Source organism: Phyllostomus hastatus, unplaced genomic scaffold, assembly GCF_019186645.2.
Source record: "Phyllostomus hastatus isolate PE091 unplaced genomic scaffold, TTU_PhHast_1.1 phas_scaffold_193, whole genome shotgun sequence".
In the NCBI taxonomy this organism is placed as follows: Eukaryota; Metazoa; Chordata; class Mammalia; order Chiroptera; family Phyllostomidae; genus Phyllostomus; species Phyllostomus hastatus.
The window spans coordinates 4759771-4776723 of NW_025334015.1; the positions used below are offsets into that span (position 1 = coordinate 4759771).

General features: G+C 50.1%; 1 protein-coding gene across 4 annotated transcripts in view; it reads right to left on the reverse strand.

Moving 5' to 3' along the window:
• Positions 1 to 16953, reverse strand: part of GRAMD1B (GRAM domain containing 1B) — a 169739-nt gene that overhangs the window by 37322 nt on the left and 115464 nt on the right. For 3 of the 4 annotated variants that reach the window (XM_045860157.1, XM_045860159.1, XM_045860158.1), the window contains 2 exons: positions 2127 to 2337; positions 1302 to 1322 (listed from right to left, as the gene is read on the reverse strand). In XM_045860157.1, coding sequence (XP_045716113.1) covers positions 1302 to 1322; positions 2127 to 2337 — 232 coding nt within the window. The remainder of the gene's footprint in view (positions 1 to 1301; positions 1323 to 2126; positions 2338 to 16953) is intronic. The other variant, XM_045860156.1, reaches the window with a different exon arrangement.

Sequence of the window (16953 nt, forward strand, 5' to 3'; positions counted from 1 at the left end):
CTCTGAGTGGTGGCGACTAATGACCATAAATAAGAATCTCTCTGTTCATCAAGCACCTTGCTGGGCAGAGGGCAAGGAAGCTTAGGGCTTCCCCTTAGGTTGGCAAAGTGCGCAAACACTGTGGGCAGACTCAGAGAGATGCAATAACCTGATGCCCCTTCCAGCAACATCTGCTCTCTCCCCAGGTGGGGTGCTGGGGGCTTGAGAGGGCAGGCAGAGGCCAACTTGAAGACCTGTCACTAGATGAGCCTGCACCCGCTGAGCCGCCCAGACACACCCAGAACACCTCCTGGCTTCCTTACTCCACGTGGAGTGCCTCCCCTGTCCATAGCCAGCGCGAGTCTTTGACCTTCCTTGGAACCCAGATGTACTTTCAACCTGAAGGTCCTTCTGCAGGAAAGACAACAGCTGTTCACCTTCCTCCTCCCCAAAACACTTACAGAGGCTTGAGACTGTTATGAAGTCACCCTTCGGCTTTCTCTTTTTGAGGCGATACCCTTTCCCTGTGGGGCTCATACCCTGACCCTGACACTCTAGGACACCTACTGCTCAACCTCCCAGTTCTCCTCAGGCCTCAGGGATCCTGGGTCCTGAGAGGACTCCAGGCACTGGACCTGGCCAGACCTGGCCATGGCTCTGCAGAGCCTGAAGGGGCTGCTACTGACACCCACCAGCCCCAGGTGTGGTGCCATGCCCTGCTGGGAGGAGATGCCCTGGTGAGCTCTCTCCAGCCTTTAGGGAACAAGAGGGGCCCCTGCTGGCAATGGATGGGAGGGGCATGGGGTGCTCAGGCTGGGTGGCTCTTGGAAGGCAGGCACAAGGAAGGAGGTGCCAGGTAGGGCTCCCAAGGTCATTCAGTGCATCATGGCACTCACCTACGGGAATTCAGGACCCTCAATCAGGGAACCAGGAATCACTCACTGAAGATCTAAGGATGTATCAGTACTGAGGTCCCAGTGGATAGAGCCTCCCTCCCCTGAAGGAATGAAACAGTCCTGGCCAGACTCTGCTTCCAGCTGGCACCATGTAAGGAGGGAACAGATCCCCAGCCCCAGGCAGTGTTTGGGGAGCAGGCAGACATGGGGGAAGGGGGTGCAGGTCTGTTCTCCGACTCCAGATGCAGAGGAAATGGTCCCTCAGTAATGTCAAGCCAGCCTGCCAAGGGCAGTGGGGCTGGCCTTCCAGGAAAGGGACCAAGCAAGACAAGGGCCAGAATGGGTGGGGCAGAGGGAAGGATGCAATGCACTACAGACAATTCCACGTCAGAGGGAGACCAAAGACAGAGACGAAAGATGGCTTACTTTTGAGAGGCGCTTGTGAGACTAAGACCATGCATGCAAAGAAGGTATTTGGGGAATGGTGGGGAAGAAGAGGAAGAACAAGAAATCAAAAGACAAATTCAGGCGGGACGCCCGTTTCCATGCCTCCCAGCCCCCCATGCCACCCCAGGGCCTGTGATCCAGTGGTGAAGGGGCATCTGGGGATATGTGTGCCCCACATCCCCAGGAGTGACGGGAGAAGAAGCCTCCTGGGGTGGGGCACTGGACGTGGTCTAGCCCTGGGGCTACTTTATGCCTATGCTCCGGTCAAGGCTCATGCTCAGGCAGCAGTGCTGACCACGTAGGAGGGGTGGAGAGGCCCTGTGGCTGTGTCCTGGGACAGATGCATATTAGATGGAGGTTAGGAAGGGAAGAATGGGTGATGGTCAGCGTGGAGGTGGAAAACAACATTCTGCCACGCTCCCTGAGGACCCTTCCTGGTACTACAGTCATCCCAAACAAGGGCCCCCTTCTACCTCAAAGTTGGGACAGTTAAAAGGGTTAAGCAGATGACCCCTTTTGATCCCCGGAGCATCCCTCTTCCCATTATCAAGGTACCTGAGGCTCCCTAGTTGCTAAGGAGAGTAGCAGTCACTGTGGACTTCTTTTACCAGTGCCCAGCCCCTCTCCGGGCGCTTAGCTGGGAAGATGAACTATAACTGGGGGGCCCCCTGCCTGCTCAGTCTTGCCTCGCCTCATGGAGGGAAGACTATTCCTGAGACACTCGGGCCCCTCCAGGAAGGGGTGGTCTCCCTCACAGTACCCAATACCACTTGTCCCCCTTGGCCAACAAATCAGCCAGCTCACCTTGGAGTTCTTGCCTGCGCTCCGGCCGGACTGCGAGGAGCAGCTGCGCTGCACGCCCTGCTCCGGCGTGGACGGGGACTTGTCGGAGGAATGGTCCGAGCCCTTCTCCACCATGGCGTCGCCGTCGGCGTTCTGCGGGGTGGGCGAGCGAGACCGCTTCCTCAGGATAGGGGAGCAGGCCGGCGTGCTGCGGTTGGAGTTACTGGCAGTGCTGCAGGGGTACAAGGAACAGGGTGGAGGGGGCAGAGGAGGAGAAAAGGCCATTAGTAACCAAGGCCAGGACGGTCCCAGAGGGCCGGCTCAGGGAGCCTGGGTTTGGGGCTCGGGAGAAATGGGAGAAGAGGGCCCAGCTACGCTCAATGCACCGTAGTACTGATACTGGCCAGAAGAGGGCAGTGGTGTCCATGTGAAATGGAAGTAAGACTAGGAAGGGGTAAGGAGGGTAATTGGACATTTAGATGTCAGTCCATCCGTCTGCCCATCCATCCATCCATCCATCCATCCATCCATCCATCCATCCATCCATCCATCCATCCATCCGTCTGTCCGTCCGTCTGTCCGTCCATCCATCCTAATAATTTTAGAGCCTGTGTTATATGTGTAGAACTGTCCAGGAAAAAAAAAAACAGAATAAGGGCTGGAAGACTTGTTTGAGATCATCCAATACCATCAGCTCATTTTACACATGTGGCGAATCCAGTTTTTACATTTTGTTTGTGAGGTTCTGTCCATTTAAATAGCAATAATAATCCTACTTTTCAAAGCATTCACATACATATTATTTCACTGGGTTCTTAAATCAAATACCAAGATCCCTCTTTTAAAAATGAAGACCAATGCCTGCCAAAGAGGAGCTAAGTGTCCTCTGATCACAAAGGGTTTACAAACAAGCTTTGGTCTCCTGACTGGTAACTCACCACACTATACTACTTCCTTGTAAGCCATGTTGGCCCCTGCTTCCCTGCCCAGGGTATAGATGAACACAGCAGCAGTTTCCACCTTCCATACTACCTGCCCCCTAAATGCCTCTCCAGCAGACGCCCTGCACACCCCACAGTGCCAGACCCATTTCCAGCAGCACTTATCAGTGGTGTAAGTATTTACAATTGGACACTCGCTTGTGTTCTTAATGAGCTGCAAGGAGAAGAGATGAAAGAGGAGACACAATTAAATGCAGGAAAGGTTTAATAGGTGTTTGCTTTGGAAGGATGAAAGGAAGATGGAAAAAGGAAAAGGAAGAGTAGAAGAGAGACCGTGGAAATGGGAAGGAAATCAAGTGTGAGCCTGGAAGGGCAAAGAAGCACAAGGTGAGGAATATGAAAGGCAAGGGCACACCCTCCCGCCACCCCCCCTACACCCCAAAGCCACTCAGCAGTCAGAGAGCCAGGACAGGCTCTGGAAACAACGGGAGCCCAACTGTGAGGGTTCGCAGCCTCCTCACCTTCCCCAGACAAGGGGAGGGCAGGGTGGGGATCCCTGTCATTTGCATGAAGACCCAGTTGCAATGTCAGATGTCCTGTTGGACCCATTTGCAATGAAAATCGTGCTCCTTTCAGCAGAAACTTCCACCCCGGGATCCTTCACAAAGAGAATGGAAAGGAAGGTCCTGACCCAACGCAGCAGCTGCAGGGAGGACAGCAGTGGGGAGAGGGCAGTGTTCTGACTTTTGGAAGAAAACTGATGGAGGGAGGGGGAAAAGGAGACCAGAGAAAAGAAAGACAAATGTGACCACAGGATGTGTGAAGACACATAGAACCCAATGTTTTTTTTTTGCTCTATCCCAAAACAGAATTTAAATTTAGAAACTCACTTATTATACTAACATGAACTGTGATTTAGAAAATGAGGCTCTTAGGTTCTCACCCCACCCACACCCTTATCCTCTGGCTCTCTGAACTCATTTGCTACTACAAACCCTAGGAAAGAAAAAGATGTTCCTTTTCCTTAGTTGGCAAAGCTGAGCTTTCGGATGGTGGACGCAGATCTTAGCCCACACCCTTGGGCGGGAGCTTCTGAAGCGTAGACTCAAGTGCTCACCTTTCGGGGCAGCTTCCTTTCTCTGGGGCCAACTGCAACCTACAGCCAAGTTTTAAACTACCTTCTAGGATTACTTTGCTGGTTTTCTGGGAGAAATACCAGAGGTGGCTAACATTTAGCACATGCCCACGCCAGACACGGTGAACCCACAGCTCAGCTTCTGTCTTATGTTAGATACAGGACATCTTCCCACATGGTGACTTCAGACTCAGGAATGGAGAGGACATCTCATCTCTTTAGACTCAGGAATGGAGAGGACATCTCTTTATCCTTCCTCAACTCTGAATCCCTACTGAAACTGTCTAAGGAGGGGGAATCTAAGCGAGGGGTGGGCAAAACATTCTTACCTAGAGGAAACTCAGCCCAGCTCTCCAGAAGCCACATGAATGTCAGACACTTGGTCAAAACACCATCACTTCTTCACTTCCTAGTGGCCCCATGTTGGCGGGTCCTATATATGCCACCCAAGACACCTAAAATTCTGCTTTCAACCCATCCATCAACAAACAACTTAGAATGTCATTTGTCACTTTGGCCTCTGTGCTTGTAAGACTGTTAGTCGCCTGCATTGTTCCTGAAAATCTCTCCTCCTCTCCATGTGACCTACACTTCTCCTGTTCTTCCTCCTGTCTCAGCCACTCCCTTCTCTCTTGGTGCTCCGAATGAAATGCAGTCCTTCTCCAAAGGCTAGTCCTTCTCCACCCTGGCCACCTCCTGCTTTCTGTGACTTCAACTGTGCCTTAGCGGGGACTCCTCTACCTGCTCCGACCCTGCTCACACTGACTTGCTTCAGTCCAATGGTCTGCAGCCATGAGGATGTATTCTCCAAACACATGTCTCAGGAGCACCTCCAACTAAAAACCTTTTTTCCTCCCAGCCCCTCCCACTTCCCATTCTCAACAGTGTTATCATTTCCTGGTCTGTCAGGCTGCAAACCCACCTCCTCCATCTCACCCCACGAAACATGAGTCACTGCATCCCTTCACTTCTTTTCTGGGAAAGCTCCTTAGCCCATCCTTTCCTTCCTCCTCGGGCAATAATTCAGGTTCTCGGTGCCCTCGACTCTTCCAATAGCCTTCTACTCGGTCTCCTCCATCTCCTTTTCCTCTTCCACACTCATTCATGGCTTTGTCATGAAATCTGTCTAAATATAAGCCAATATTATCTTTCTGCCCCCTCCTGGGATTCACAGTAAAGTCTAAGATCCTCAGAATGGAATTCAAAATTCTCTACTGAAAATGGTTTGACACTTACCCATATTTTAATACTCTATCTCTCCTTATACTTCCTAGAGAATTCCTATATTTTGGTCCTACCTGTCTTCCCAGGTTTTTTTTTTATGTGTTCTCATGCTGTTGCCTCCTGACTGCCCTGCCATTCACTCACTGCCTGTGCACGAAGAGTCCTTGCCCTTCATGTCCGCCCACTGGATGGAGTCTTATCCCTCCTTGGAGGCCCATCTCAAACCCCACCTTCTCCAAACAAGTCTCCTGAACCTCCACCACTGCGCTAATTACAGCAGGTAACACATTCTGTCTGGAGGCATGGACCTCCGCACAGCCCTCGTTGCCCAGCACGATGCTCTGTAAGTTGTACATGTGCAGCAAATGCCAACTTGAATCTCATTGTAGTGACGGTCGTCACACCATCCCCAGTACCATAATATCTACCAAATCTGTACCACCAACCTGTCAATATTAACAAAATAGCAAAACATTTATGAATGGTTCATTTCTGGCATAGTGCCAAGCATTTATTATTATTTAATCTTTCCCAACCAACCTAGGAAGCATTAATGGATATTATCATTAGTCTTGTTTTTCAGTTGATTAAATTGAATTATTGACTCATTCAGTGGTCCCCAAACTTTCTGACACCAGGGACAGGTTTCATGGAAGACAATTTTTCCATGGGCCACGGACAGGGCTGGGGTTGGGGGTGGACAGGTGGAGGAGTTCAGGCGGAAATATGAGTGAAGCTTTGCTCCTGGCCTGCCGCCCACCTTCTGCTGTGTGGCTCAGTTCCTAACAGGCCATGGACTGGTACCAGCCAGCAGCCCAGGGGTGAGGACCCTTGAATTAAGTGATTCACCCAAAGTCACACAGATGGGTAAGTGGCAGGACAGGATTTGAAAGACCGGCCAATCTGATTACAGGGTTCGTTCTCAGAGCCAAGCATTCAGAAATGCTTGCTTGCTGGGGTGGATGGGCAGCCTGGTGAATAGAAAAAAAGAAGCGATCAACTTCCTGTCTCCAGTCTTCAATCCAGTCTCCACTTTGCTGTCAAAATGACCTTTCTAAAAAGAAAATTCGCCAACTTTGACAATCCTCTTCCGTGGTTAAAGCCCTCTGTGGTTTCTTCCCAGGCAGCCCCCAACCCACCGCATGTCTCGCCTGCACCCTGGACCCTTCAGTGTACAAGACAGTTTTGGAGCTTCAGTTCCAAGTCAGCAAAACCAGTACTAGACTTGCTAGGTTCCCCAAACCCTTTTTAAAGGCATCCCGTTATCCTATACATTTGGATGCCCTGCTGAGCAAATAAAAGCAATTCCCATGTACCTCATAACCTGCAGTACTGTGTCTTCCACACAGACTCTAAGATGTGCCATTAATCTGATCCTGCCACCATTATTAATAATAGTATTGCATTACATTTCAAAATCTTGGGATTTTAAGGCTAAAGATGACATCAGATTTGCTGCAGAAAGGGAATAAAGATTCGTATTGAAGGGGCTATTGGATAAGATTCCCTTCCAGAGTTTAGAATTAATATACCTACCTTTTAACTTCACTTACAAAAAACCCAAGAAATAGGCAGGTTAAGTTCCTGGCCAAGGTCTTATGACTTCCTGTCTGGATCTTCCATTCTACAAACATATACTGGGTACCTGGCACAAGGCTAGGGTGTTCAAGTTCATATTGGTGATTAAGAAAGGATCCTGTGCTGGGGACATTACAGTCAGGAAGAGCTTGACACGTGCTCTGCTCGTTTCAACATAAGCAGTGAGTGGTGTGATAGGAGTGAGTAAGGAAATCTTAGTCAGACTGGAGGGACCAAGAAAGGCTGTCTTGAGTTATAGCACTTGAGACTTAAGCTGAGTTCTGAAAAATGTGTTAGCCAGCTGAATGGACATGATAGTAGGAGAGAAGAGAATGTTCCCCTCAAATAAAGAAATACCCCAATATGAACACAGGTGGGAATGTCTAACTAGCACACAATACACAGAGCATTGGAAGAAACTATGTTCCAGAAGCATAACATGCTTAAGTTAATGTTTAAGATGGTCCTATAATCAACCATCCCCAATAAGAGGTTCCCTGAGCCACGTAGCAGCCACCTTTAACCCATCGAAGGGGTCATTCACTCGCTTCCCACTCCTATTTGTAAGGTCCCTGGCAAAGACTGTTCCATCCACTCCTCTCCTGGTTACCTTCCTGACCAAGAGCGTTGCCTGAAGTTTGACTGCAATACCTCTTGCTACAGTTTGATCCTGCTTCTTATGGTGAGGTCTGGCTCCAGTCCTTGAAAAACAGGGACATATGGGACGAGGACGAAGGCTCCCTGGGCCTTCTGCGGCGACTCTCTGAAGCATCTCCCACCCCCACTCAAGACATGGGAACCTTCACACTGCTTTGCTTGGCTTTCTTTTCCCATCCTTATGCCCTACGGGCACAGGTCGATTTTGACAGCAGGCCAGCTCCCTCGGCAGCCACCCATACCTTGTTCAGAACCCTGGGCAGAACAGAATGGTTAGATGCTGTTCCAGAGTTCCTCATTCAAGTTAACTTGTCTTCAAGGAAATCAATTATTTCTGCCCAGAGATGGCAAAATATGTGCCTGTCATGCCCCCACCTCCGGATTGCAGTGGCTCCTTCCCACTTTCCGGCCACAGAGTGCCATTGTCCCAGCAATTTCCCAATCCCACCCAGCCCCCATCCAGCTCCGGACACCTCGTGTTCCCTTCACTGCTGCCCCAAGCCCAGTGCTGGGCCTGGCGATCACAGCCTCAGTGCCAGGGTATGAGGGGCCTTGGTGAGACTGTCCAATACCCACCCAGGCACCCTGACCCAACCTAAGGGAAGGAGCATTCAATTAAAAATCTAGAAAGCTGTTTCAAATGAAACCTTTGTTTGCTGAGGGCCTGCTGGAGCCCTCCAAGGTCAGGATTAATTGCCAGTCTGTGGTGTCAGCAGGCTCAGGTTTGAGTCCCAGATCTGCCACTTGCTGTGTGACCTTGGCCTCTAAGCCTCAATTTTCTTATCAGACGAATGAGAGATACTAATACTTATCTTATAGGGCTGTTGTGTTATAATGTAAATAAAATATTTAAATGAAATAATGTAAGTAAAATACTTAGTACAATGCTTGATATATAATGCTCAAAAAGTATTACAGAGGTGCTATTACTACTACTATTACAAAGCCTTTTATTCCCCTCTGTAAAATATGGAACAAGTATTCTTGCCCTCTTACTTCCCAAACATTACTTCCCATAGTGGGGACCAGATGCACCTGGGATGGTTCCTTAAAGTGCAGAATTCCAGGCCCACCCTCACTCAATTAATGACCATTTCCAGGGGATGGTCTTGTGAACCTGCATTTTAAATAAGCACCATCACTGATTCTGACACACTCTACAATTTGAGAGCTACTGTTCTCAAGGACTAATCTTACATGTATCAAGGAATGAGTGACAGATCTGCTCCTGATGACCAAAACCTGCATACAACTCTTTCAATGTATCAGCTCTTCAGTGTCTACCAGGTGGGGAACTTGCTGGAACAGAGAGTCAGTTGAGCTTGCCATACAAACTGCCCAAGGTGAGGAACCTAGGGTTGACAGGGAGTGAGCATGAAGACATGGTTCTCAAGGCAAGGCTATATAGCTCAGTACCCGGTGGGATAACGTCACTTCCTTTGGGTGTAAAAGCCCAACAATTAACAGCAGAACCCATCTCCCCATTATAGGCACATCATCCCTTCTTGCCTTTGGCAACATCTAGTTAAAGCTGATTCTGATACCTAGTGGTCCCTATTTCCTAACAGGTGACTATCCTGTTATTCAGCTACATACCTTCCATCCCCATGTCAATTCCAAAGATTCACCTGTGATCTCCTCAGTTCTTTATAACATCACTGCAGGTACCCACATGCACTAGCCAGCTCTACTTCGAATCTTCCCATATAGCACATGCTCAAGTGTCTGAGACTGAAAAACTGCAGGTGTATTTGCATAACATTTGCATGAAATTTACATGCTCCTGCAAATGCATCCCTGAGGTCTGTCCACCAAAACAGGTTCTAAATTCAGAGTTTACTATGTCTCCCTGAAGACGGCTGTTTCTCAGTTGCTTTGTGCTTCTGCTTGTCACTTAGCAGTGTCACTGTATTCTCCCCACAGCATGGGAGGTGGAAAGGACATACCCAATGAGAACTTTGTAGAGGGGGAAATGGCCCAAATCCCAAATCCCAAATCCCAGCAAGGTCCTAAACACCCCTTGGACCGGCCTCCTTAGAAAGCAAAATACCAAGTCACTTAATAAAAACATCTTCCCAGGCCTGCTCCATGCCTTCTTATAACATCCTGGGCCTCCTGGTTTTGGGCCCCTTTACCCACAGAAATAAAACCACAGTCCCAGGACCCCAAGAGATGAGGGTGCAGAGACAGTGGCAAGGGCTTGCCTGGCCCTGCACCCTCACGGTCACAGCAGCAGCACAGGTCCAGAGAAGAGCACAGGACTGCCCGCCGGCGGCACAGTGTCGGCACAGTGTGGGTCTCGGGGCTCCCTCTGCCCCCCTTCCTGGGACACTGGATGGGGTGGGGGTGTGAAAGAGTGAGACATGTGCTCCCGCTCCCCCTGACCAGGTGTGGAACCCACCCTTTGTGCACCTGCCACCTGGACTAAACCTGGCAGCGGCTCCACCAGTCCTCCACCAGGACCAGTCCTCTCCTATGGGAGAAGGAGCTGTGCCTTCTGTACCAAACTGTGGTAGCTGGTTGAGGAAAGGGGCCACACACTTCCAGGAGACATGCTTTTTGTTGTTGCTTTGTTTTTGTTTAATGGTGTAGCGAAGTGATTTTCAACCTTTTTCATCTCATGGCTCATATAAACTAATTGCTAAAATTCTGTGGCACACCCAAAATTGTATTTTTTACCAATCTGACAAAAAAGATATAATTTTGGTTCATTCACACTTAATGGCTATTGTGTTGGCTGTTGTCATTTTTTTATCTGATAATCTCAGGGAAAAGAGGTCAGTGCCCCTGACTAAATAATCAGGTATTGCATGTTTTAAAAAGTCTTGCAGCACACCAGTTGGAAATCACTGGCATAGGGGTCCTGTTCCCAACTTATGTTAAAGCAGAGTCTCAGCCTGGTCCTAGCATGTCACACTCAGGCCTGCATGTAGCAGCAGCTGCTTTTCAGCAAGGGCAGGGGAGGAGGGAGCTCCTGAAATAATGCCTTGCTCCCTGGTAGTTCACACCAGGACAACTGCAGAGCTTTGCACTGGAGGGGCCTCCCTCAGGTGCCACAGGGCACAATTCTGACAGAGGTGAACATCTTGTACTCTGGGTTTGGGTAGCTTGCTGAACTTCCCTGGGGGCTTTCCAAGTCGGGCCTTTGGGTAAAAGACACAAGGTATTCAGGGACAGGTTCTGTCTGTTCTGAAATTTGGAACCAGGAAGTGGAATGAGAACTCGTTCCAGCTCGGACTCCTGTGGCAGAGAAGAGACAACTTACTGTGGAAGCCTGACCACTCTCCAGACTCACTAATGAGCCCCCAGTCACCCAGGCATCAGCCCACAAGGCCCACCCCACCCAGGCCTTCCCCTCGCTCAGCACTCGGTCCCTCACAGTGCCCATGACTGTAAACACTATGTAGATAATTGGGCACTTCATGTGGCCAACAAGCTCCGCTTACCCATTTCTCCTTCCCTGTCTTATTCAAGTGTCTACAGAAAATTTAAGAAAAAAAATTTTTTAACTCTTGCAAGGGGAATGAAGGATGGCAGAGCCCAGATAAAATGTTGCATCCCGCTGAATAATTAATACCCAGACACATTCTCATTAGGGATCTACATAAACCTGGAATGAATTACTTGCTGTGTGGAAAGTCCTAGCTAACAGTGACTTCAGCTGTTGATGAATTTATTGACCAGTTAATGTAAGGGTCTTTGCCCAAGCGGAGCAAAGCAGAACTCGGTTCCCCTCCTGCTGCTGTGCTTGGTGCAGACAGGTGATGGGTGGAGGGCTAGAGACCAGGAGGCGGTTGTCTGCCTTTCCTACTAGAGCCAGGAGAAGCGATCCCTCATCACAACGGCCAAAGCATCCATCTATCCCACTCCCCCACTCCTGGCTTTCCTGCAGCCCCTGCTCAGCCCAGAGTTCGGAATTCAGTCCAGGAACAGGCATGACAAGCACTGGTTTTCATTTCCATGGAGACCAGGGCCTGCATAGAACCAGGACTCCATGCCTGAAATGCCCAAACAGCCTGACCCAGTTTTCCCCGTCCGACCAAAACAAAGGAAGTCACACTGGGTCCTGTCAGCGCTGAGGGAGAAGCCAGGGCTACTGTTATCTCCAGGGACATTTTGAAGAGGAGCGAGTGATGACAACCTTTGAATACTCAGATGATGCTACTGAACCAGGGTCAGAAATCAGACTGAATTGTTTCACCCCAGGGGCACAGAGGCAGCACCAAACCCATTCTGCATGCTGCCCTGACCTGGAGAGGTCCCTGTCCTCTCAGAGACGCACCCATCACCCAGCAACCCAGCTCCAGAAATACAAGTTCCAGCACTGTTTCCTCAACTTCCCCTTGTACCACTTTCTCCCCTACTGGATTCTGGCCTCCTCAGGCCTCTCCGTTCCTTGAACTCACTTGCCAGTCCCTCTGCCTGAAACTTACTCTAGAGTTTTGAATTCTGGTTCCTTTCAACCTTCAGATCAAAGCTCCAGTGTCACCTCCCCAGAGTAGCCTGTCTTGCAGGGCCACTCCATCAACAGTAGCCTCCTGTGCCAGGGCCATCATTGCATGTGTTCTCCAGTACAGGCGCACGCAGGGATCACAGAATGCACTGTGTGCACAAAGGAATGCACTTGTTAAGAAGCTGCTCATCCCATTGTGTGTTTACTCTGTTAGGTATTTCTTTCTTAAGCCTGTCGCAAATCTGCCTTCTTATAACACCAGCCCACTGGTTCTTATTAGGACTACTGGGCCCACAAAAACGAAAATACGACATCATTCCCAGACCCTGCTGGCCCAGCCCCTTCGTCCTGCCCTCCGTGAATGTGTCTCAGTTTAAATCCTGAGTTGTTTTGTGCCCCTGAGCAAAGCCACCTTCTTTCTGCACACCTGTGTGCTTTGTGGAATGATCACACACACCTCACCAGGGTGAGAGGCAGAATGTTTTAAAATATATAACCTAATTAGATAATGGATCCCCAAAGTAAAGGACTTCCTCTAATTGTTCATGGAATAAAAAAAAGATGTTAGAAGTAGGAAGTAAACTCCCAGTTTACTGAAACTGAATCCCAGTTCAGAAACTGAATCCTGTTTCTAACCTTTGCCCTCTCTGCGTGGCAAGGGCTGAGAATCCAGACCGCCGCTCTTCTAGCCCTGAGCTGACCCTGACTTCCACCAGGCTAGGAGAAAGAGTCAACAGGAAGCAGAAGATGCTGAAGTTAAGCACAGGAACTTAGAGGTGGTGGACGGTTCCCCTTCCCTGAGAGTGCGTGCAGCAGAGCAGACCGTACCCCTGGGGAGATGGTCCCACTGGGTCGGCAGGCAGTGTTGGCTGATCAGGTCTATCGCACTGGTCAGTACTTTGGAAGGGGTCTCAGTGCTCACACAGCCTGACCTCCCACCTGGTGCAGGAATTCCCTCTGCAGGGCCCCAACGACAGCCCCCGGTACTCTGCCTGAGAAAGCACTCACTGGTGGCCGCATACACGTCTGAGCAGATCTAAAGGAACTTTTGGTGCCATGATCCTTACGTCTCTGTGTCTGTGGTCCCAATTTCTCCAAAATTCTTGGTGAGCATTATCCATCCAGCTCTCTTTCAGCTTCACTGTCTTCAGAAATTAAGCTAACCTCACTGATTCTATGCCATTAAGCATTTACTGAGCACCTATTATGTGCCTCCAACTCTGTGGTATTCATCTCAGGGCCCCACAGGGCAGCACCCGTGTAGCAACTGTGACATGGTTCTTTGTGGATACACAGAGATTAAATACACACTATTAAACATGACACTGGGCACACAGCAGGGGCTCCATGCTTTTACACTCGACTCACTATTGGTCTCAGCCAAATCTAAGTATCATCCCATCCAGAGTATTTCAGAAGCCTCGGCACCCAGGAGGACGGGCCTCTGTGGAAGCAGAAAGGTGCTGAGGTACCCCGGGGCACCCTTTCCTTATGAGAAATGTCCACTCCCCTGGAAGCCACAAACTGCTGGAAGAGGGCGGGGCCGAGTCCAACTGAACAGAACGTCCAGCTTCCCAAGTGCGATGCAGGGGCCCCTCCCCCAACCTCAGCAAGAGAAGTATGGCTGCTAAAACTGAAAGGGACTTGTGCAGCCTCCATCCGCCCCTCCAATAGCAGAAGAGGCCGTGTTCCGGTCCAGGTGATGTCCTGGGACAGGACCACGGGCTCTGCCTCTGATGAGCTCCCCATCTGGTGGGAGAAACAGACGTGTGATTAGCTAACACTAAACAATAGGAGCTACTTAGATTCGATCAAAACATCTCCCCTCAGCACCTGTCATGAGGGGCAGGCCCTCCTGACTCAGCTCCTTCCCTTTGTGTGATCTAGGGGCAAATATAGTCTCTGAGCTTCAGCTTCTATTATGTGAGAAGAATGGGTGTGATGCGGGCGACCCCCAAAAAGATTCCAGGGGAGGATGACAAAGAGGTGCAAAGGCTGCACCATGAACTACTGAAAGCAGCAGTTTCTCTCAGACAGAGCCGCTCAGATCCAAACTAGGCAGAGGGTCCAGGCTGTCTGAGTCTCCAGTTAAGTCAGTGTCTCCAGGTTCCCGCCTGGTCAGAGCTACCCCACCATGGGCACCAGAGGCTGTTCCCAGCCAGAGAGACTCAGGGGGGCGTGCAGGGTGCAGGAGGACGAGAGGTGAGTAACGGCCTTTGGTACCCCTTCCCCTCGCAGCACTCCTCCCTAGCCTGGCTTTAAGAGCCAAGTGCAAGACTGATGCCCCTCCAGACCCCTGTGAATTCAAACCCAACTCTGACTGACTTCTCTGCTACAGATCGAGCAGAGACAGGCTGAGGAACACCCATTACGTTAAAATCATAGACACTTCAGAACAAAGTGGGCTGCAGGCAGGTACCAAAGTCACCCAAGAGAGGCTTTACCCTCATTTCAAATATACTCGGGGCACAAACCTGGGGCTTCCCTTTGTGATCCTAGTCACCATCTCTTGCTGCCTCGGGGAGTTCTTTACGATTAAAAGGAAAACCAGCTGTAATGCACTTAATGCCACTGTCTTTGATTCCAGCTTTGCCAGACTTGAAGCTGCTTCATCAGCTATAACCCCTCATCCCCCACATCTTCCTGTCTTTGGGTGGACTCTAATTCCTCAAACCTGTTTTCAGGAGTTAAAATATCACTTCTCCTACATCTCCCCCAAATCTTCACTTAGATTATATCTCAAGTGACATAGATGTAAATAATTAATGATGTAACTCATTTCATCTTTGGGCAGCTCTTAAACTATTTCCAAAGGTCTCCTACCAAACGTCCAATTTCTACCCGCTTGGTGGTGGCAGAATAAACCTAATTTCTCTTCCATGTGCAGTTTAACATGGCTCTCAGCCCCCTCGGTCCCTGCCCCTCTGCTTGCTGGTTCCCTAGCCATTCCACACACAGCGTGGCTTTGGTTGTGGGTTCTTCAGCCATTGCATTCACTCTCCTCTGAATGAATTCCAGTCCATCTCAATCCCCCTTATACTGTGGGGCCCAGAAGTGGCTGCAATACTGCAGAGAAGTGCTCTGGTGCGCCCACAGTAGGGCAGAACCATCGCCCCTGTGCTTTGGGAATCAGAGTGCAAACATGTATTTTTGGAGTCACCTTCTGAATCGGGGGAATCTAGGGTTAGTCCCCGTTTTTTTCTTGCTACAGCCTGCAGGCCAAGGGGAACGCATACAGGTGTAAGGTATGTGCATCCCCACAAGGAACAGCCTCCCACTCTCTGTCGTTTGTCTAGACAAATGACAAACCCGACGTCTGAGAGGATGATAAATCCACTCAGCTCCCACCCCAACTCTTTTTGCACAAGAATCCTCAATGTGGTGTGAAGATGTCCAGGCCAGATGTAAAACCACAGCCCTTGGAGACTGTCTCACTGGGAGATGTCAAGTCCTAGCAAACATCTTTCTTCCTCCAGTCCAAACATTTGTTTCTAGACCCTTATTGCCTGATGAGCTGAGGTTTTTGTCTGACTGAACGAGAGCAACACCGAGGCTCTGAAGTTATGAGGCAAACTGCATCTGGCCCTGTTTCATCTGCAGCCAGGAACAGACAGCCGTGGATGTGCAGGTTTGTTGCAGGGGAGGCTGCCTGCACCCTCACACTTCTCTATGGGCATCTCAGGTGATCAGCAGGACCTTCTAATCTGCAGATTAATTCAGGCCCACCCAGCCCACCACCAATTTGTTTTCGCATTTTTAAATGTTGGGAAAAAAACCCAAGGAATATCTGTGACATGTAAAAATTACATGACATGAAAATTTCAGAGTCCATAAATAAAGTTTTATTGGGAACAGAGCCATGCTCATTAGTTCATATGTTGTCTGCAGCTATTTCCACCATACAAAGTAAAGCCGAGGTATTGCAACAGAGCCAGCATGGCTCACAAAGCCAAAAATATTTCCTGCCTGGCCCTTTACAAAAGCAGCTGGCCAACCCCTGGTCTCATGAGGTAAGACCGTGAAAATGTCTTTTCTGTGGGCCTGCTTCTTTTCGGCCAAGTTGGGGAGGAGGGTGTCTTGTGTCCCACGGACAGGGAGCCTGTGCTTGGTGACTCTGCAGGTTGAGGGAAGGGGCTGCAGGCTTGCTGCTGCTTGCAGAGGGAATGTGACGAGAGGAGGTGTGGTCTGCAGGCAGGATGATACAAGCTCCCATTCCATCACTCTCCCCCAGTGGGGTACTGCTTTCCACGGCCTGGACACTGACACGTTCCTGCCACAAGCAGCTCCCTAAAATGCCACTTGCCCCTTCCCATCTCCCTAGGCCGGCTCTGCCCGCCCTGGTCCTGAACTTGTGTAGTCCGTGGAGTGTGATCCAAGGCACAGGAGAAAACGCGCCACTGCTCGAAGCCCGATGGAGGGAGGAGGGGTGGAAGCAGAGGAGCCCAGGGGTGTCCACTGCACCAGCAAGTGTCAGAGCAGGTAAGAGGCAAAGATCCCTGTCCCTAGCCCTGGCTGGGGGCTTGGCTGAGTCCCCAGGGACACAGAGAGCTCCAAGTCCTCCCCCGCCCCTCCACTTGCTTCAATCAAGCAAAAACTAACAATGTAAGGAGGTGTGGGGGAGTAATGCCCAGCTACTGACTATCTGTTTTCTGAAAACACATGGCAAATCTCTGAGCCAAATGCCACTAAGCCTAAGAGTAAACAAACCCTTTATCTCCCTGAGAGGAGAGCTATCCACTTCTCCTCTCATCCTCTCCTTCCGGAAGCCCATTCCAAGGATCTCTCCCCAAGGGAGAAGCAGCATCTGTCTGTCTCAGAGAGGGTGGCCTGCCTCCCCTCTGTCCTTCAGGGGCCCCCAGA